This window comes from Montipora foliosa, chromosome 1, assembly GCF_036669935.1.
Source record: "Montipora foliosa isolate CH-2021 chromosome 1, ASM3666993v2, whole genome shotgun sequence".
Classification (NCBI taxonomy): Eukaryota; Metazoa; Cnidaria; class Anthozoa; order Scleractinia; family Acroporidae; genus Montipora; species Montipora foliosa.
The window spans coordinates 65,006,555-65,029,839 of record NC_090869.1 but is presented as its reverse complement, the minus strand read 5'-3'; the positions used below and the strand labels follow the sequence as shown (position 1 = coordinate 65,029,839).

General features: G+C 39.7%; 1 protein-coding gene across 1 annotated transcript in view; it reads left to right on the top strand.

Moving 5' to 3' along the window:
- Window positions 1-21,444, top strand: part of LOC138005024 (collagen triple helix repeat-containing protein 1-like) — a 24,588-nt gene extending 3,144 nt beyond the window's left edge. The window contains exons 2-4 of the mRNA XM_068851318.1: window positions 17,851-17,972; window positions 19,891-20,211; window positions 20,975-21,444. Of these exons, the coding sequence (XP_068707419.1) occupies window positions 17,895-17,972; window positions 19,891-20,211; window positions 20,975-21,340 (765 nt within the window). The 5' untranslated portion in view covers window positions 17,851-17,894 and the 3' untranslated portion in view covers window positions 21,341-21,444. The remainder of the gene's footprint in view (window positions 1-17,850; window positions 17,973-19,890; window positions 20,212-20,974) is intronic.
- The last annotated feature ends 1,841 nt before the right edge of the window (window positions 21,445-23,285 follow it).

Sequence of the window (23,285 nt, the reverse complement as noted above, 5' to 3'; positions counted from 1 at the left end):
AAAAGCAGCCCTAAACAAATTGAAAATAAACACTCAGCTTTAAGTTTATATCCCTCCAATGCTTGGCTTGAATAACTACAGCTATATTATGTTAAACCTGGATTGAAACCAGCGAAATATGCAAGAAAAATATATTTTCCAAACCGTACCTGGGGCCCGTTTCTCGAAAGTCCCGAAAACCATTTGTGAAATTGCCAACCGCTCGTTTCGGAAAGCCGATCTTTTAACATGTTTTCAAGGTAACAAAAAGAAAAATAAGTGTGAAGTTTGACGAATTAAATGCTCTCTGTTCTTGAGTTACAAAAGGGAATTGCGACACCCGAAAATTGCCCGTAACGTTTCGGGACTTTCGAGAAACAACAACCTGAACACTCAAGAGCATGGGCCTTTTTGCAGATACGGCGGCCATTTTGATTTCTATTATTTCGAAAGACATTATGGGATGCTCAGGGGTATTCCATAATAGCTACTTGAAACAATCGAAATCAAAAACAAGACTAGGCGGTTCTAAAACTTATTTCTTTCGGATACAAAAGCTTTCTTTGAAAATATGTTAAATTGACTTGACTGTAACAGTTATTTCCTGTGATTTAAAGTCATTTTTATTTGCTGAAGTTGCTCCAAGAAAAAGAAACTCGAGGAAAATTGTTAATGAATTATGTGGCCCTTTTTAATTGAATGCAAATCTTTGCTCCTTGTTGTCAACTAGGCTGCTTAGTCAATGATCTCTCAAAAAGATCAATTATTTTTTTGTTCAGATCGCTATCTTTAAATTCCTGGATCAAATTATTTTATTCTAACCCAGGTGACAGTATAGTGAATAGCCGCGTACGATCTGAAAAGTCAATCGAGCATCCGAGGCACGTATGCCCATGCACAGGAAGTTAATTTGATTTCCCGTTCTGATCAATCTATTATTTTGATTGACACTGTCGTCAGATACTTGTCCGACAAAAGCTACTACCTTCCTTTCAACTACATCTAATTGCACGAAGCTCGTCAAACGATCGGGGCACAAAAGTCCAAGGTTAGTGCTAAATTCAACAAGAAATGTTACTTTTTCCACCCATAACCTTCTTCCTCACTAACACTAAGTAAGTTTCAATAAGTTGTGGAGAACATTTTTCCAAAAGAAGAAACGAGTTTTTTCCTACAAAAGTCTCTGTAAATGAATAGTCATACAAAGTACTGTCCCAGTGTTTACATGCAAGTGCTGCTCCAACAAACCATCCTGAGTGATCCTCGGCTACTGTACAGAAATGAAGGGGTAGTTTCTAAAGAAACTGTGGTGCTGCGTCGGTGGGGAAGTAGTATACAAGAATTTGGTTTATCAACGGAGTTGATAATGTAAATTGACCACCGTACAGAGATTCTAAAAGCTGACGTTTCGAGCGTTAGCCCTTCGTCAGAGCGAATCGAGGGATTATGGGTTACGTGTAGTTTTTATAGTAGAGTAGGAGCTACGCTATTGGTGGTAACATGGCAACGTGAAAAGTAGGAATATATTAGTTAAATGAAAAGCGTTCGTTAATACCGTGAGGATTAAGGGTGCCGATTTGAAAGATGAATTTTTGTTCCAGATTCTTGCGGCTTTCCGTCGTACCTAGATGTAGGGAAAGGCCGCAGATAGCCATGTGTTTTTTGGAGTGGTTAGGCAGATTAAAATGGCGAGCGACTGGCTTAGATGCATCCTTGTCATTCTTCTCAACATCGCGAAGGTGTTCGCGGAATCGGTCACCTAGTCGTCTACCTGTCTCACCAATGTATAATTTATTGCATAACGTACAGGTTATACAATAAATGACATTTGCGGAGGTACATGTGAAACGATCGGTGATCTTAACAGATCGCTTAGGTCCCGATATCTTGCTAGTGTTAACAATGAAAAGACAAGTTTTGCATCGTGAGCGCGCGCATTTGAAAGTGCCGGGTTGCTCGTTGGTTTTGAGCGCGCTTCTAACTAAAAAGTTGCCTACGTTTTTGTCGCGTTTGAATGAAATAAGTGGAGGTTGCGAAAAGATTCTACCAGTCTCGGGATCATTTTGGAGTAATTTAAAATTACTAAGAATGATGCTTTTGACTGCGTGATTATGAGGATGGAAAGTGAGGGTGAATGGAATTCTGTCATTCTTATCTTTCTGTGACGTTTGTAGTGACGACTGTCGATCAAATTGTTGGGCGCGATGATGGCCCGCTTTGACCACAGAGACAGGATAGCCACGTTTTTCGAAGAACTGGCACATCTCCTCTAATTTGCTGGAAAAATCGGAGTCATCACTACATAGACGTCGAAGTCTAAGAAATTGAGAATAGGGAATGGAGTTCTTGACATGTGATGGATGTGACGATGAATACAACAAATAACTGTGTGAATCAGTAGGTTTGTAGTGCACACTAGTACATAGCACGTTGCCTCTAATAGAATTGTTTGGCGGTCCGACCTTTACCAAAAAGAAGCTTTGCGGCAACTTTCGGATACCTCGTTTTATGCCAAAATCCCTAAAGATCTCACCTCCAACAATCAAAAACTTGTCAAAGACACCATTCAAAATCTTATAGTTAATCAAGAATTACCGGACACTGCCAGTAATCTCATCATCAACACCCCTAGAACTTCGTGCATTTACTTCTTGCCTAAAATTCACAAACCCAACAACCCAGGTCGACCTATCGTTTCTGCCTGTAGTTGCCCCACCGAACTCATTTCTAGCTACTTAGACAGGATTATGACGCCTATCGTCAAATCTTTGCCATCATACATTAAAGACAGTACACACGCACTACAAATTTTCCGCGATTTCAATTTCTCCGGCCAAGACAAACTTATTTTCACCATGGACATTACATCTCTATACACAGTCATTCCTAACAGCGAAGGTCTTCAAGCACTTAAACACTTTTTCGATCAACGCACTGTCAAAGAACCTAGCTCGGAAACGCTCCTCCGCCTTGCCGAACTAGTTTTAACGCTTAACTGTTTTTCATTCGCCGGCAACTATTACAAACAAATTAATGGTGTAGCGATGGGCACAAGAATGGGACCTAGCTATGCCAATCTTTTTGTAGGATATGTTGAACACCAATTTTTTAATCAGTACAACGGCCCCAAACCTGAACTCTACGGCCGCTACATCGACGACTGCATCGGCGCTATTTCATCCAGCAGAGAAGAACTCGATCAATTTATAACCTCCGTCAACTCTTTTCATCCGGCTCTTAAATATACCTGGGAAATTTCGGAAACTTCATTGGCTTTCCTAGATATCAAAGTTTCTATTAGAGGCAACGTGCTATGTACTAGTGTGCACTACAAACCTACAGATTCACACAGTTATTTGTTGTATTCATCGTACGCGTCACATCCATCACATGTCAAGAACTCCATTCCTTATTCTCAATTTCTTAGACTTCGACGTCTATGTAGTGATGACTCCGATTTTTCCAGCAAATCAGAGGAGATGTGCCAGTTCTTCGAAAAACGTGGCTATCCTGTCTCTGTGGTCAAAGCGGGCCATCATCGCGCCCAACAATTTGATCGACAGTCGTCACTACAAACGTCACAGAAAGATAAGAATGACAGAATTCCATTCACCCTCACTTTCCATCCTCATAATCACGCAGTCAAAAGCATCATTCTTAGTAATTTTAAATTACTCCAAAATGATCCCGAGACTGGTAGAATCTTTTCGCAACCTCCACTTATTTCATTCAAACGCGACAAAAACGTAGGCAACTTTTTAGTTAGAAGCGCGCTCAAAACCAACGAGCAACCCGGCACTTTCAAATGCGCGCGCTCACGATGCAAAACTTGTCTTTTCATTGTTAACACTAGCAAGATATCGGGACCTAAGCGATCTGTTAAGATCACCGATCGTTTCACATGTACCTCCGCAAATGTCATTTATTGCATAACCTGTACGTTATGCAATAAATTATACATTGGTGAGACAGGTAGACGACTAGGTGACCGATTCCGCGAACACCTTCGCGATGTTGAGAAGAATGACAAGGATGCATGTAAGCCAGTCGCTCGCCATTTTAATCTGCCTAACCACTCCAAAAAACACATGGCTATCTGCGGTCTTTCCCTACATCTAGGTACGACGGAAAGCCGCAAGAATCTGGAACAAAAATTCATCTTTCAAATCGGCACCCTTAATCCTCACGGTATTAACGAACGCTTTTCATTTAACTAGTATATTCCTACTTTTCACGTTGCCATGTTACCACCAATAGCGTAGCTCCTACTCTACTATAAAAACTACACGTAACCCATAATCCCTCGATTCGCTCTGACGAAGGGCTAACGCTCGAAACGTCAGCTTTTAGAATCTCTGTACGGTGGTCAATTTACATTATCAACTCCGTTGATAAACCAAATTCTTGTATACTGTACAGAAACATTTGTTTGGAATATTTCTGGCAGTAACAGTAAATTTGAATGTGAGTTCTTAAATTTCATCTTTTTTTCCGTATTAGTTAATGACGCTAACATTTAGAAACTTGACATTCCGTTGTGAAGAATTGCAGCGGCCTTTAGTGAAACTTGTTAGGCGGGTAACAGAGCTAATGCTCCAAAGACTATAATCTTACGTTAGTTTTAACACTTACCATTTTCAAGCCATAAAATCATCCCAACTTACTTGCTATTTGTGTGTTGACTGAAAAGTTAAAACGCCTGATAAACAGCCTGATCAAAACAGGAAATTTTTAACTATCTCTGACAAAATAGTGAGCCATTCAGTCTGTTGGCTTAATTTAAACAGCTCATGCTTAGAGTGCTGTCTGAAGACTCCTTTTAAGTTTGATGACTTTTTGTTTCGTTTCCTCAGAAACGAAACATATCTATTTTGACTTCGGGGTGGACTAGTTACACAGTGAGGTAGAGTGGCCAATCAAAACAATCTTAATGCTGACAAATTAAACACGAAAGCAAAGGGAATGGGTCATAAATATGAAGGTTCTACTATATAAATGATTTTGGATTAGATTAAAGCGATATATTGAGGAAAACCCCAAAGTCATCTCTCTTCGTGTTAGAGAGTAATGTAAGCATGGCTGCTTTTATTCTAGAGACATATTATAATACGTCTGGGCGACTTTGGGCAATTTAATTTAATGCGTCATTCAATTCGTCCCGTATAAAGACGGGCGAGAGACGCATTATACGTGTGGACGAATTAAATCGTTTAATTTAGTTCGTCTTTGAAGAAGCATTTGACGATTTAGTTCGTCCAGGCGACCTATGCGTCTCTCTCTCATCCTTTAATACGGGAAGAACTGAACGACGCATTAAATCAAATTGCCCAAAGTCGCCCAGAAGTATTATACGCCTCAAGTATATAAACAGCCAATCTTCGCACTAGGAAGTCACATTAATAAATTGGCTTAACAAGGAGCCAGTTATTGTAAAGCTAGTAGCTGCTGAGGTTCACATGTAACACAAGTAACAGAAGATTCACGGAAAACGGAATTTGAAATGTTACGCAGTGGCATTTGAAGGTGAAATAGGTATTTGTAGACTTTATACTCGCTATCACGCTTCTCACCGTTCAGAAAGCCTATTTTATCTCGAGGGTTTCAACAGACCAAGCGAAACAACTATGACGTACCGAGTAACCCACACTACAGTATTTTATCTTTTCTCCTGCCCTTACCATTCCGGAAACGAAGCACTAGTTCTATTTTTTTGAAATAGTTTCTTGTTGCTACAGTTTTTTTTTCATAATTAAGGCTCTTTTATCTTTCAGCCAGTCATAACTAGTTACATGATACTATTAGAATAATCAGTAAACTATCCATAAAGTTCGCTTAGGCTTAAAATGAAGCATTTACCAGGCTAAAAAATTTATGCAAAAAATTAAAAAACGGAACGTTTTCGACACTAAGGTCAACATCAGAAAAAAAAAAACATTTTTTTAGCCTTGTAAATACTTCAATCGGTCAACTGTTTAGCTACACTCAAGTTTTTGGCATAACCAATCACTCCCGGAAACGATGCGTAACGGCAGTCAGCTTGCCTTTGTCTCCACCTATTGATTAATTGAATTCAAGTCTCTTAACCCTTTCAGCCCCGATAGTGCCAAATGGCACTTATAGATTTTACTCTGTCTAACGCCAGACGATTTTACTCGTCAATGGGGAACCCCTCGGGGCTTAAAGGGTTAAGCTCACAGCATCCAAAAACTATGTCCCCGTTTAACCCTTTCAGCCCCGATAGTGCCAAATGGCACTTATAGATTTTACTCTGTCTAACGCCAGACGATTTTACTCGTCAATGGGGAACCCCTCGGGGCTTAAAGGGTTAAGAGTCCCTGTCTCGTGATACGCACATAAACAGGAAGTGTTAATTCAAGCGAGAATAGTTTTCCGTTTTAAAAAAAGAAATGTCTCATCACGTCAGCTTTCTTAGTTTGAAAAAAAAGAGTCAGTCAAAAAAAAAAAAAACGAAGTACTGCGAAGGGACGCAACCACTCAATTATCTCCACCTATTGATTAATTGAATTCAAGTCTCTTAAGAGTCCCTGTCTCGTGATACGCACATAAACAGGAAGTGTTAATTCAAGCGAGAATAGTTTTCCGTTTTAAAAAAAGAAATGTCTCATCACGTCAGCCTTCTTAGTTTGAAAAAAAGGAGTCAGTCAAAAAAAAAAACCAAGTACTGGGAAGAGACGCAACCACTCAATTATCTCCACCTATTGATTAATTGAATACTTGCTAAAATCCGTGCTGCACGTGCAGCACGATTATATTATTGCTTTGTGGCGTAGTCGTAATCGTAGCCGTCGTCGTTTCTTAAATTCCCTAATAGGGAATAATATCATTGGTTAAAAGAGCATAAATAATCGTGCTGCAGGTGCAGCACGGATTTTAGCAAGTATCTTAACGGTCCTCTGCATAACGACGACGTGAAATCACCAAATTTGAAGTTTTGACGACAACGTGAGCATGCAACAGAGAATCCTTTATTCTCTATTTTAACTCTGAAAACGCTCGTACCAATTTGTTTTTAGGATACTTCGCCCACATTGTAGGACGTGAAAGAGACTGAATAATCGCGAAAGACTTATGATAAAGGAGAGTTATATTAGAGGTGACGTTTTCGTCGACCGTCGCCGTCGTAGATCTTAAATTCCCTATTGACAACTTAAGGACGGTGCCCAGCATTGTTATTGCGCATTCGTTCTGCGCATCTCGAGATACTCGGATGTCCTATAGATGATGCTTATTAATACAGGGATAAATTTGTGCGGTTTAAAACCGGGGGAAAAAAGCAAAACTTAGCAAGTGATCTTGCTATTCAAAAAGAAAATTGGGGATAACCATGCATTTTCCAGAGATAATTAAGCTTCAATTTGGAAAAGACTGCCATACATTTCTTTGTATTTTAAAGCTTTTACAAATATTGTTGATTAATCATCTTCGAAAAATGCGTGGTTACCCCCGGTTTTCTTTTTGGATTTCAGTAACACTTGTTACGATCTGCTTTTCCAGCATATTTAGTAAAACTGGGCAAAAATATCTTTGAATTAGTAGGCACCGTCCTTAAACATAACTAGGCGATCTAGAACATTACCTTCTGGAACACCTATGGTCTTAGGTTGTGTTCCTTTGGAATGATCTGGTACAGGATCAGTGATCCAAGATCACTCCAACCATCGTTTAACAAAGAAGCTGGTGAATCCACTTAAGGCAAAGATTCATTGGCTTCTTTGCTCCGCACCCTTAAAAAAATTCTTTTTGATTTATCGATGAATCAATACTACCTGATGGTGCTAGGTCTTCACTGAGTTCCTTTTTATACAGGAAAAGCCTTACAATAGAAAAAAGTAACTTAGTGAATCAGCATTTGTAACCAAATTCACTGGAAAATATCATTGGTGATGGCTCGACCGTAGGCTCGATTTCCGCCAACTCGAGTCCAGTTTTCGTTCGTCCCCGAGCGCCGGCTCGTTTCGCGAACAGCTGGTTATCGAATTATTCCAGAAGAAAAATTGTCAACAGAAATCTAGAACTCTAAAAAGTTTGAGTGAGCCAAATAGTCTGTTAATTTAATTTGAATCAGGCTCTGCTCAGTGTTAATTTAGATATCGCGCAGTGGCCATTTGCAAAATTAGTGCTTGAGTGTTATAGAGAGAGTTTCAATCAAGCGTCATAAAACCAAAACCAAAGTAATTACTTTGGCCAATCAAAAAGGACGGAGACAATCCAGTAAACCAATCAGAACTCGAAGTAATTACACAAAAGCCTACACAAAGCACGGGAAAATGTGCACGCGCGAGCCACAATTGGTTTTGGTTTCACTTCTGATTGGTTGAAAAAGTGGCGCGAGAACTTTGAATCAATCACTGAGTGAAGTAATCATAAACCAAACCAATTCGCTAATTACTTTCGACACTCAATTAAAAACCGCTCTAATCACCTCGCGGTTGGATTATCGAAAAGTTTGAAGCTTTCTAGTTTCTTTTCGGTCTCCCCGCCACTTAATCGTTGTCAATATTAGTTGAATTTTTTTTCTTTTCTCCCTGTTACTTAATTTGTATTAACATATTGTCTTCCCCTTGTAATTATTCTTGAATTTTGTTTCGTGGCAAATTATTACTCTAGCTGTGCCATGAAGTTATTTTGATTTTCAAGTTACTCATTTGTTATTTCAACTAGACGCTCCAAAAAGCTTACACTGGGTTGTCTGTGGTGCGCGTTACACTCAAAAAAAGGCACTGAATTGGGTGGTATTGAACTGCAGCGTTCCAGTTATTTTTTTTCAAGTGGGGCGACCTTAAGACCATTTGAGGGGTCATCCACATGTTGCGGCAGCAGAGGCTGTTGTTTGGCTCACACGTTCACACGTTTAATTACTTTGTAATGTCCTGTCCCATTTTGAGAACTTTTAGTTTTTTAAGCTTTGGTAATAAATTCAGTTCAAAGATAACAAACACGCTCTTGAGTAAAATTCACTCGTTTCTTCTTTAAATAAATAGTCTGCAAAAAAATTAACTGCAAATTGCTCTGACGGACGTTTTCCAGCATGTCTTGCAGTTGCACTAAGCAAACGTTTATTGCACACACTAAGAAAGGACTGAAGGTGTTGTTTCCGCTTCATAATGCCTCTTCTTGTTAGTCTGATCTGATACCAGGTCTTTTTGACATTTTTTTCGTTTGCAACTTTTGAATGAAGGTACCGTGTTTCCACTCCAAGCCTGATTCCAATTCTTTTTTCTTCATTGTCACTGATCTTGTAGCCAAGGGGCTTCAATGAAGAATTTAAAGCTTCAAAATAGTTTCTAGGTTCAGATTATAAATCTTTCCAAATCCAGAATGCTTCACAAACAATTGCAATAGTATAAACACGTTCTGTAGATGTCACAGAGGGTGGAATCACATTTACCATCAGTGGATGCACAATGGCCCATTCTGGGATATTCTCTGTGTCTGTTGTCTCGTGGCCACTGTGCGCCATAACGAAAAAGGGAAAAAATTGTGATCAAAATCACATTAAAATGAAATAAAGAATCAAGATCTGTACTGAAAATACTAAATAATCGCGTTTCAACGGATCATAAAAAATGAACTATGTTCGGCGTTGATCGCGTAGTTTTGCGGTTGTTTTGCGAAAAACGCCGGCACCGTTTCCTCCAAAACTTAAACTTTCGCGGGAAAACAACTGGGAATCCAAGCCTGTTGTTATGACATAGAAAGAGGAAACTGATAACGAACGTTAAGTTATTATGGTAACTTCAAAGATTTTTTACAAAATGGCGGCCAAAACGGAATTGATGCAAGTAAAAAGCTGCGGCTGGTCTGCTCGGACTTTCACAGCATTTATCGCGTGCACAGAAGTAGACAACGGGAAGTTTTCAAGGAAGAAAAGATAGCAGATAGAAGAAAGGTATCTTTTAATAATTTACTCTTTATGTAAACACACAGGTTGTTGTTCATTTTCGCCTTCCGCACTTTTTGTTCATGCTTCATTCAGTCCCTTTGATTTGTATTTAAATGTTCGAAAAGTTCGCCTACCGCTAAATTCCACACATTTTGAATTCCCCCTCTGCTAGCTTTTACCATCAAAAAGATATCTAATCCGCTGCTACTATCTCGAAGCCTTTTCGACCCCAAGTTGTCTACGGTGATCGGTCTCATTTAAGCTTTCGTACTTTTGGATCAGAGGCTTCGATCAATAAAAATTATTGGTAGTAACTCCCGCTTATCGTGTTGCGCTTTTAAATTTTCGTTCGAAAATGTACGACCGTGATAAACTGTGCACTTTTCGGAAAACTGGGGCTAATAAAAAGTTTGAGCCGTCGCGAGAATCTGTGCGATGTCTAAAGGTGTTTTCAACTTTAGCTCTTTGGAAGCACGAGGAATTCTATCTGGAAAATTTTCAGTCTGGCAGAGATCATTCGCAGTTATGTGAAAACCAATGTTTCTATCTCTAAGCTAAAAAGATAACCTTTCCTGCGCAAAAAGAAAAGCAAAAAAATCGTCCACAAAGTTGCGATTCACAACACTGAAAAATGTAGCGCAAATTTTTGAAAGCGCTGCAGTGTTCTCTTTTTCTGTCAGAATTTTGAAACTAGTCACGAATATGTCACGAACTTAAATCAGACTACAATTTATCATCAGGCTCTAATTAACACTAATCGCTATATATTAATTTAAGGGACATTTTATATTTTGTTGAAGTCATTGTATTTCAAACTCCTTTTTCGAATTGCTGATATGAAGTCCTCAGAACAAAGAAGGCAATTTTTAATCTTAAGTCTTCTTGGTGTTTCAATGATCAAAGCACAATTATTAAATTTTTAAGTTTACGCAGGACTTGAACACGGCGTCAATCATGTTGAATCAGTACATTCGAATGGATGCATGGATCCCCTACACTTTTTGTCAATAACAAAAGGATGAACAGTACTTAATGTAGAATTTACTTGGTAAACTAGACCCATATCCCCGTAAACTCGGGCTTTCGTGATGTCGAACTTCAAATGAAAACTGAAGAGCTTGAAAGACAAAAAAAAAAAAAAAAAGTAGAGATGTCGGCTAGATTATTATTTTATTTTTTAAGGTTAGATAAACGGCAATGATTCTCGTTATGTTGCCTCATAAATGTTTGCTCGTGAAGTGACCTCTCGTAAAGTACGCGGACCCACCACTTCCGAATTAAAACGCGCAACATCTTTTAGTGTGGGTCTACGGCGAACGGTGTGTGCATTTATGTGCGGTTTGAGCGTATTAGACACCATATTCGGACTTACTTTTAAGGACGCTATTTTCGTTCAATACCACGTTTGCACGTTAAACGTCGTGAGCGCGTCATAAAAAGACTCAATGCCACGTATTACTGTCGTTCCCAAAGTCATCGTTCCCTTGACCAGCGGTTGGGAAAGAGAGCCACCGATCAAATCCTAAAAAGGCCATATTTAATTGGCTGTTGAAAAACGGTATTCATTTTCTACCATTTTCTAATTCTGAACTCAAAATTGTGCTTACTTCTGGATTTTTATCTATACGAGGTTGAAGATGATCAGAAATAAATCTCTTTATGTCGATCCCCGGCCTTGGTGAACATAAACTGCAAGGAACTGGCAAATCAATAGCAAATAAATAGAAAATCTTTTCACTAATGAGAGATTACGATTGGTTAAATGCCCTCATTGTGTAAGGAATGCAGGCGTCTTAAAACGGCCCCTCTGAGGCTCCTAAAAAGTCGATAATGGCCGCGCGAGTTTAAATGAACGCCATCGCTGGAATAACGGCTAACCTTGGTATTCCAAAAATCCCTGTGCCTCCAATAAAAAGAGTACGGGAGTGGCTCTGGCAGGACCTTCAAGTACTTGACCAAATCGCGAACGCGTTTATTATACATAGGGCTCGATTCTTGGTAAACAGTTTGGCAAACGCAAGCACGTTTGACCTGAAAGCGGCCATGGAGTAAAGTGACTAAATCCTCAATAGCAGAAGCTATCGACAACGGGTCAGCGTGTACGAGATCGTTTGATCCCAGCTGTACAATTACAATATGTGGCAGACAAGACTCAACCACTGTTAAATCAATCAAAGGCACGAACTTTTGCAATAGTTCTACAGCCAACACCATGGCATTTAATTTCGCAGTTTTCGGTAATGAGAAAATTGGCGTCAAGTTCTGGATGAAAGGCCATAAAGTGTTTAAACGGCGGATGAAGGAGTGGCCAAGAATCAATACCCGGGGTGGAGCCATGCAAAGCGTTTAGCGAGAATAAAGCCCTATTTGAAAAAAAAAAAAAAAAAAAAAACAGAACTTGAGCAGAACAAAACTTGCCTGAAAAGTCTTGATAATCCAAATTTACTCCGTGAAAGTACAGCTAAGAGCGTCAGTCACGGAGATCACAATCCCTTAACTAGACCTATCCTTACTCCGCCCTTATCTATGATTGGCTCATTTTTCTGGCCCAGGGCATCTCGTGACCCGAAGAGGTCAAAGTCGACGACATAAATGGCATCATTCCTTACAGGAATAATGCCCCTTTTACAACTTGCCAGTTCCATAACGTTTTTTGTTTTTAAAATACAGCTTTTTAAATTTCCGAATTGTCATTTGCGTGACACCAGATACTGAAATCTGTTTCGATTGACAAAAATGTCTCTTGTTATTTTTGATTCTCCGCAGTTTAAACGTTTCAAGCGTATTAACTTCAGTGAAAAGTAAGCGCTTTCATGGCAAGGTGAACTCCAGATGTTTTTCTTAATTTCTGACCGCCTCCCCTGACGCTTGCGCACTTATTCAACCGGACCGGTTTTGAATTATTCCAGAGCCTACCGCGCCCGTTCCGCTGGACAAGAGTAACGGAGGTTCTGGGAAAGGGATTGGCCAAGTATGCGCTTTGGTTAACTTCGCGCATGCGCATTTCTGCCTTGAGTGCGATTTGTGACCGAACACAAAAGAAAAAAGACGAAGCCAAAATTTGACATCGGGCGATTTCCCTGGAAAGCCCGAGTAATTATGGAATGCTTTGTTTTGGGAAATTAAACAGTCAAGAGGAGAGACTGCATTCCATTCCATTACGCAAGTGCCACAAGGCTCATTGTAAAAGCTGCAACATATATACTTGAAATTATTTCTTCATACCACACACCATTCTTATAGGAGTAACAAATTAAGAAGCCTCGCCTGTGATCTCTTCTGTTGCAACGAAAGAAAGAAGTGTAGGGGAAACCCTTCAGTACTCTAACAACCCAAACATCTTAAGCCTGGGCCTGTATACAAGAAGGAAAGAAAACCCTATAGTTAGGGTTATCCTTGTACATTTAATATTTTATTGCCTTTTTCAACTTGTTTACAACGCCGATCGGGTTACCCTGGAGCTGAGGATTGCTCATATAATTTATTCACGTGAATATCATCCGTGGGATGCACAAACATTTAACACAAATTGTCCATTTACAGTGAATTACAACTAGGGGAAACTTCGGAAAGTGGCAAAGATTACCAGAAAGACAAATCTGTAATTTAACAAGTTATTTGTTTTAAAAACAGAAATAGGGGTTATCAGGGCTTATCAGGATACGGGATATTTAGGTAAAAAAATTATAGGGATACGGGATATTTCGGGGAAAATTAACGGGATACAGGATATTTGAAAAACCGAACTGGCACAGGAATTAACGGGATACAGAATATTTAGGCCAAAAATTAATGGGATGTGGGATACTTAGATACCCGCTCCTCTAATGTAGCCTCAACAATCAGCACAGCAATACTATCATAATTCACTTTTACTAAAGCTTTTTGAGGAATGTCGGGATAAAAAGGTGAGATTCTTTGAAATACGGACTGGAGATCGACCGCTTCATTCGTTCGCTTTGTGTGTAAAACAATTAGAGTAATATGTCTTGTTGTATTTGATTCGTTTTGTATTTGGTTGTTTAAGGCTTTTTTTCTTCTAATAAAAGCCTTCAATCAGCCTTCAGTTGGAATCTGACACGTTCCTGACTTTTTGGCTGCAACATTCCACGCTGTTCACACTGAACTTCTTATATCATGTGAGCATATCCGCCTGATGGCACAGTGTTTCCGATGTTATTTATTATACCCGCTTTGGTTGTTGTACCATACGGGTGTACAATCCTTTCGACCACCGAGTAGGTTAGGTGTGTCCAATGCACTCGGCTGCTGTTTTTTTCTCACACCGCTATGGAACTCGGCCTTTTGATGCGTTTTGCGTTAGCACGCACGCACTCGATCTTGTCATTTTTTTCAGGTCATTTTACATTATGCCTCTCTGAGTGGGGTAACATTTGCACTCACGCCTCCTTTTTAATTAGCTTACTTTTTCTCTCCAGTAGCTTTTTCCACCATCAGCTATGCCTCCCAAGAAACGCACATTGGGCGTGCTGCCAAATATATTCCTTTTAATGTAGCGGGGAAGCATGGTTTTCGTCCTCTCGGGTAGATCAGTATTAAACACTGTATTGAACTGTGGAAATTCTGCAATGGAAATTTCACGCCCACAAAAAGGGAGAATTCGATTGCGATCCATGAGCAATTTTGCAGGAAATTAAATAAAAACTATGGATTGTTACACGACTGCCATCCCGAAGTCCCAGAATTAAGGTAGAAGCTTCTTTTCCAAGATACGCTCGAATTTCCAATAAAGAATCTGTCCCAAATTTTATGCCTCTTCAACTTGACTGCTGAAAGCGTGTTAACATGAAACAACCTGTTTATTTTATGGAGTTTTCCCTGTTTCAATGTTTCGTGGCGGCGGTTATTGTGTTTTCTGTTTGTTTATTGAAAAACCAGTACTCGGCAAAATTTCTTAACTGGGGCGACCATGTGGTTCGCTGCTAGTCCCTCCTGCCTATATTTGTATACATATTATACTTCTTTTTCTTTAACTCGATTTCGTTTTGTATTTTGTTGTTAAAGGCGTTTTCCTAATGTTCTTTTCACGATTTTGATTCCTGTATTGGGAGGAATATATGGCGTTGGAATTCCCAAACAGAGCTTTCTAATATTAAACACCGAGGTGTTGAATCACAATGGAAAAATGAACACACTCGTTCGATTGATAAATGCTTAGCACAATGGCCGACTGAACACACTTGCTCCGGCGATTCACAAAATATTTGGCACAATGGACACTTGAACATACTGATTCGATTCACAAAATGTTTTGGAACGACTGAACAAACCGTGGTTCGCGAGGAACAGGTCGATTGGAGTATTCGTTCTATGCAATAATGTTCACAGTGGAACACACAACAACGATGATCGAGAAATAACGTAGAAAATTCTCCTTGCCTTTAACGCTTTCCGTTATCAAAGAAAAATCATCTGTCTACTTTATCAAATACCTTCAAATGTGAGGTCACTGTGTCAATAATCGCGGGCGGGAAGGATTCCAAACTGAAAAATTAAAAGAACACGGAATAAAGTTTTAACTTTCCAGCAATGGTTAAGGGACGCTTTGATGGCGCAGTGACGTCGGGCTCCTGAGGCGAGAGATCCCGAGGACAAGTCGAGGACAGGAAAATCTTTTCAGGTCGCTTCAAATACACCTCGCGGGATACAGGAATTTAAAAAACACACTGCAATTTGTGACTACGAAAGCTACGACGAACAAAAAAGAATTAAAAAAAGGAAATTGCCTAGATTGTTATAATAGTGGCTACCTGTGTCCTGAAGGAAGTCACGCTGTGAATAGCACATCGTAAGAACCTTGTGAGGTTTGAGTTTTTTTGACATTATTTGATCATTTTGTATCGTTGCATCGTTTCGAGTGTAAAATTGAGCATTTTATTGTCTTATTCGGGTATATTACAAAGAGCTTATTTATCTAAAGTCACAGAATTAAACACATAAACATTCAACCAGGGTTACCCTCCTTCCTTGAGCATTTTAAACTAATATCTACCATGTCAAAGGAAGAAACAGCGAAGACAAGATCAAGAATCGAAAGATTTGCCATAAATTCGGGGTTTCGACAATGGAGAGTTCAAGCAACAACGACCACAGGCGACCCAAACACAATTCGAATGCTCAGTCAACTTACCTAACGATTTGTAGGGTTTATATGGAAAACATGAAATGCCAGTAAAAATGGGTTAGTCCTAGTTTACAGCGTGAGAAATAAATGAAATAAACTTACTTTTACTTCACCTTCTATCCTTGTGTCAATTTGAGGTGTTCTGGGTTAGTTTTGAAATTTGCTCCTATCCTTTATTAAAAGAAGAAGTTAGTCTTAACTATGATAGATACAAAACAGGAAATAAAATCTTAAAAACTACCTATGTTGACAACATAGGTTATTCCAGATCTTGATCTGCATCCACATGATAACACGGCCATATTGATGTACAAAACAATAGATAATGGGCAACACGTTTTGTATACTAATAGATAGAGTCAATTTCCCAAAGGACATTTTACTGCATTGTTCTTTGCACAAAAATGGTCTCCGTGACTTCAGATGCAAACCATCAACATACACATTAAGGGCAGAAGATAAAATTCATAATTCAACATTTAAAACTTAAAATCTGTCATTTTTTTTTAGGTACTTTTAGGTACTGACTGAACTGATACACTGTTAAGTAAGTTAAAGCTCAACTCCCTGATTATAGGGCAACGCGCCTTACCGTGGCCACCCAACGAACTTTCAAATTTGACAACTAAGTGTAAGTACGTTAACTCAACAACCCATGGAACGGTGTTCAACTTACCAACGTTCGAACTTTGCAAGGAGGCGTGAAGTTTTAAAAAACTTTGTTAGGTGGCCACGGTAAGGCGCGTCGCACTGTAAAGCATCGGATCTCACTTTTCTATACAATTGTCGAAAATACCGAATTGAATTCTTTAAACAAAAAAATTGGGAAAATCGAGGGTTGACGACCGTTCTTGTGTCTTAGCTCTAAGATTGTATGTTCTATCTCGCGTTATAACTAAATCTGACATCATTGAGGGCGTATTATCGCTGATTACGTTGTATAATAATAAATGAGTGTTGTCCTCAGTAGCGTGTATGTATATATGTGACAGAAATCAAGTGCAGGCCTTACACCGCTGTAAATGTGATGGCTGGTGGATTTAATTAAGAACCTTCGCTGATCAACAGCATCAGGAACTTACTTTAATGTATCACACCCAAGGACAGAGAAAAATCGTAGTTGTAACGCTGAGTATTTTTACGAGTTGTGCTGTATTTCGACGAGCCCGTTAGGGGGAGTCAAAATACAAACGAGTATTCTAAGCCTTACTACACACTAAACCGTCAGTCTAATAAGCTATTTATTATCCAACCTTTTTTTTGCACTAGATTTTTAGCAAATGATTTGTAAACAATCGAGAACGTGCGACAGATTTGTGCGTACGGGGCAAAGTCAACAACTAAACTAGCCAAACCGGTTCTCTACTGTACAATAACCAAATGTACAAATAACTAACTGTACAATATCGTGGAATATTTGTACTCGTTTCGTGCGTTTTTTGTACAATAACTATTACAGTTGGATATATATCACATAGATTAGTTTTTTTCACCCTTAATTTGTACATATAAATCGAGTCCCGGTGAGTAGCTCCTATAACTTTTTTTGATGGTGTGTTCCATGGCAGCTTAAAAATTATTCTTCCAGCCTTGTTGTGTAATGCTTCCAGTGATTTTATATGATCCACGTTGTTCCAGTTACCCCAGAGAGTGATGCCATGCGTAGACTGTTGTTAGAGGGATTCCCGTTGGACAAGAAACCTGCGCGCAACTAAGGGACAACTAGGTTAGAAAATCCGCATCAAAGCTGAAACGCGCGTCAAGTTTTGCAATACATGTCGTCATCTAAGTCATTCGAATCTTTGAATTTTAACATCCACAGGGATTTACAGGTCATCGATCGATATCCGTATACCACTTAACATTATGTTTTGGTTACCATTGGCAATTCTGATGTCGGTGTGTTTTGCGGCGAATGGAAGTGACTCGAACACCAATGACACGGTAAGTAAAGCAGAGTAAGTTGATCTATTTTATGAAAATAAGTGAGGGGGTGGTCTAACTATTGATCCATTTTATATAACACGAAATAACTTTGAGACATCGTTAGTAGCAATAAGATGTGAAACATTGACTGCTATATAGGATGTTATATTATCACGTGACATGTCAAAGTTATTTTTAGCACAGAAATCTCAGCTAAACGGCAACACTTTTTATCATTTTCTAGTAGCTGGATGTACCTTTATGATGTTAGCACTATTGAGTACATCGTTTCTGTGCTTGGACATTTCAAGATAATTTTGAATAAAAGTCCGAAAAAGGGAAATCACTTTCCACAGGGGACTTGGCACTAGTACAAAATGCCGTATATTTCCAAAACTAAAGACATATTTAACGAAGGCCAAGCACAGTTCGTTTTCTTTCACAATTTTGACTAATCTAATGGTAGCGAAGTGAAAGACATTTTAGCATAAACTGTTGCCGTTTTTTATTTTGAATTTTGTGGCCGTAACAAGTCATGTGACCATTTGTATACGTCATCCACATCACTGTATAAACGTTTGTGACGTTATTAGTCCACGAAAGTCTTATGTTGTTATTACTAAACCTTCAGAAGTTAGATCACTCGGTTGGGGCCCATGCCTTAATGAAGGACGTTCTCGCCCATTGCTATTGCGCATTTTTTCGCGCATGTCACGCACACGTTATACATCGCAGACCACGAAGGTAAATACAGTTGTGTAAATATGATGCTTAAGGCGCAAACATTTTCCAAAAGAATGAAAGCGTGTGGCATCATGGGATAGCTGTGGACCCAGGTCTCGGAAATGTCACGCAATGACGTGACAGTGCGAATAGGCAATCGCTTTTAGAGCTTCGACCTCAGCGACCTTACTCTCTTGAATGCTCAGTGACCCCCATTTTTCTTTCCGTAGTTTACTTATTTTCCTGATTTTGTCCATAAAAAAAAAACGAAACAAAAAACTGTACGTGAGAAGTTACAATTAATTCGCCTTTTATGCTCTCGTGCGAGGTCTATTTTACCTTAGGCAAAGTCATCAGCTGCAAAAGTTTATTTAGTTATATTAGTTATGTTGAATTAAGAACGTTTACCTAATCTGAATTTCACTAATGTCGCTTTATCTTAACAAGATAATGTTTAAAGCTGAATAGCTTGTGGGGTCGTGCACAAATGAAATCAATTCAAGTTAATACATATGACTAAATCATATTGGTTTTTGCTGAGAGGGGATAACCGGAGTACCCGGAGAAAAACCTGTCGGAGAAGAGTAGAGAACCAACAAACTTAACCCACGTAAGACGCCGAGTCTGGGAATTGAACCCGGGCCACGTTGGTGGGAGGCCTATGCTCTCACCACTGCGCCATCCATGCTCCCCAACATGCATGTCTCTTTTTTATTTTCGCCCAACAAACAAAACAACAACAAACTTTCCTTCTTCGAATTACTACGTTCTCAGACTGAATTCGCAGAAGAAAGTATCTCAAATGATATTCGTCTGCTCTAAGAGCCAGGAACCAAAGATTCCTTTGAAATCAATTTTGTCGATCAAGCGCGATACAACAGTATAGAATTGAAGGGAGGTATTTTGGTGAAGCACAATGTAAACTTTGAAATGGGAAACAGAGCAGGCTCTAATGATCATACCGCCCATCTTAATTCTCCATTCGCGCATAACCACAATTCTTTGCGCCTTTGACCACAATCCCCTGCGTTTCGAAGAAAAATATGCTCTTCTCCCGATTAGAGAGCTGCCTCGTTCGTTCGCTTCAGGCCCATTCACTGCGGCAGCAATAATTCCTTTAATTAATTTATCTGGCTTTTGTGATTGAAAGTAGGAAAAGTGGTGAATAAATTACATCCGAAATTTTGTTTTTACGCTTTGCCTTGCTCCCAAGGAGACTCAACCAACATATTGTACCAGCAGCCCTTGTTGCGGCATGCCAGGAATTCCTGGGATTCCTGGAATCCCTGGACAAGCGGGATCCACGGGATTACCCGGAGCTAGGGGCCCCCCAGGAGGCAAAGGTGATGAAGGTGCTCAAGGAAAACAAGGTCCACGGGGAGAGAAGGGCGACAAAGGTGATGCTGGAAGACAAGGTCTCCCTGGTCCACAAGGACCACAAGGCCTCCAGGGCCCTGCAGGTTCATTGAGCCGTAGCTGGAAACAGTGCATCTTTAAGAGCATAAATGATCAAAAGGACACTGGATTGCTCAGGGTGAGTTTTGATACGCTGTTGTCACAACTGCTTCTATTACAAACAACCTCCGTAACCGACACCGAAAGACGTTTTTGATGTTATGTGATGTTTTCCACAAAAATGCAAAGGGCTATCAAGCTGATAGGAGGAAATTAAAGGCTTAGAAATAGTAAGGACCACAATGGAAACATAGCGAACATAGCGCCAGGGTCTGGCCTCCATGATGCAGAGGTTGGCACCGTATAGTTAAGCCTTGAGGCATCTATCTGGAAAGGACCCCAAAAGAGGCTCGGTATAAATAATATTACAACAAGCATAGAACGCCACTTGTTTCATTAACAGTAAGAGTTTGCATGCTCCCAGATGGCGTCATGCTATGGACAAATTGACTTCAAAAGGCAAAAAAAATTGTTTTCTTGAACCCATTTTTTAAATGTCTTCTCTTATGTACAGAGCAGCACAGCGTCAGATGCATGTAATGAAATTTTCCTAACGTAGCTAAATGTTTAATTTTAAGCCTTCTAGCCTCGATAGTACGCCAGTTAGAAGCCAACAAAAACTGATGGCTAATAAGGTACCAATGATCCACACATTTTTTGTAAAAGTTTAAAATTTTGAGTCATTATTGCTCAAAGATGATGTCAATATGGGGTTCAAATTTTCAGTGGCAGCTCATTACGTGATGCACTAGGTTAATGAGGCAAAAAATGTAAGCAAGGATTCGTCGCCTATGCACTACAATTTTGACCCTGCCTTTTAGATGTCTTATTGGTTTTAACAGGAATGCATTTTCAAGAAAACGTCTAACCAAACTGCGCTGCAAGTGTACTGGGATGGGAATCTTCGCATATATAGCTGTGATAATTGCTGCAGTCGATGGTATTTTACCTTCAACGGAGTAGAATGCTCATCCCCGGCAGCCATTGATGGCGTGATCTTCATGAGATATGGAAAGGGAAGCAAATTGAAAAATTTACACCGCCCTCGCCACATTGAAGGAGTGTGCGAAAAAATTCACAAGGGCACGGTGCGCGTGGGATTCTGGGTCGGTCGGTGTGTGGGTTTCCCGGTTGTTGCGGATGCATTCACTGGGTGGAATTCAGTGTCCCGCATCTACATAGAAGAAATACCTCCCCCACAGGCATGAGAACTGAAAGCGGATTTTTCCATTCTTTAGATGTCACACTAGCTAGCCACGGGGCTGTATCTTTTACTCGTGAAATGTGAAAATAAAGAGGAGGGAACTCAATATTTAGCCGAACTGTTTATTTGTATGTTTTTGTTGTTGTTTTTTGCCCCTATTTAGTTTGCATAAGGTCACCATGATTAATTTCTTTGTCTGTGGATGTTGAAGACTCTGCGTGGGCCACGATCAAGACCATATCGTATTCTACCGCTGTAAACTTAAGGCAATTCAATTCTGTTCCCGTGTCTCGGCTAATCCCAATGCAAGTAGAAGGGAGAGATCTTGGAAAGAAAACGGCTCCAAAAGGCTATGATATGCTCTGTTATAAGGGGGCACTTTTGCGATAGCAACTTTTAACGACGACTCTCAGAATCCCTCACATCAAGAACAAACATATGAAAGATTTATCTGAATGTCGGAAAGGAGCGCTAGCATTTTAAGATTTTTGATCACCTGAATGATGATAGTAGAGCATCGCGCAGTGAAAAAAATAATCCTTGAGCTGAATTTGAACCCTCGAGACCGTTGTCGTAGAGGACACGGATAAAATAATAATAATAGCGTTCGACGTAGTTGGAGAACGCTTGCTATCGATTTCAAATTCGTTTTTCAGTCCCGCTGGTTTTATGACAGGTATCGATCCGAACCCAGACCGTTTCAGCTTTTCGAACCCATCTTGGTCTGACTGAAACACGGGGCCGCGATCTCAGGAGGGTATTTATCCAAAGCCAGGCCATTTCAGGCTCGCGACATTCACACATGGTCTGGATCTTGTAGGATATGTAGTTTAACTGAAAAATCTTATGTCACCTAAAGTGATTAATGGTCAGGATTTCGTTGAGGATGGGTATCCCTATTGAATAAAAGGCATCAAGCAGCATTGGCGTCTACAAAAGGCAATAACATGTCGTTTATCTTGATGGTCTCACATCCAGATACAAACCGCGCCTCACAGGGATTAACTTCAGTGAAAGCGACAACCAACGCCATCGTAAGAATTCGTAAGCCATAAACCCGTCTAAAACGGACATAATTTGTGCTCCAATTGCACAGAAAAGACGAGGACAACCGTACGTATAGGTAAGTAAAGTTTATTTCAAAAATTACAGCTTACTTTAGCATTTATAAGCTAAAGGTTAATATTCCCATTCAAAGTCTATAAATCGTCTGTTGCGTATGATCAACGAAAAGTCCGAACAGTCGCATACCAAGCTTAGGCGGCTTGTGCACTGTCAAGCTACATTTGGTGATTCACAAGTCTTTCTCATGTATATAGGCCACTTCGGGAAATACCATAACACTCTTTTTTCCCTTCCAAATTATTGCTTAAGCATTGTTTCCAGTTTCCATTGGGACCATTATAAGTCCCAAGAGAAAATAAAAACAATGCTTATGCAAAATTTTGTTGGGTCAAACAAAGTATTATGGCATTTTTCGAAGTGTGCCATTACTGTACTTTATTCACAAGAAGAGTGGAACTAGAAAACATAACTTGCTGCGAAAAATAAGTTGAAGTGAACTCGGAAATGATCAACATGCAGCGTCGAACAGGCACATACCGAGCTTGGCCGGCCGGTAGTGTTTTTTACTTTTTGGGATAGTGCACTGTTGTGCACTACACACATGCCACTGGGTTGTACGAAGGGTGTAATAAAAGTGTGACGCTGATGAATAATGAAGCAGCTGCTATTCCCAAAACGATGGAATTACCATAACCTAGGAGAGTGAATTTTTGACTTTGCAGAAACAATGGTCAACCTCAAGAGTTGGGCGATTGTGATCTTTGTGTTGAATTCGCACATTTCTTGTCAAACACTTGAAAGAAAGAAAAAACCAAACTAACAAAAACAAACCCGGTATCTTGCCATCATTTTGAGACCGATGTATCCTTTGTTTCGCGAGTTGT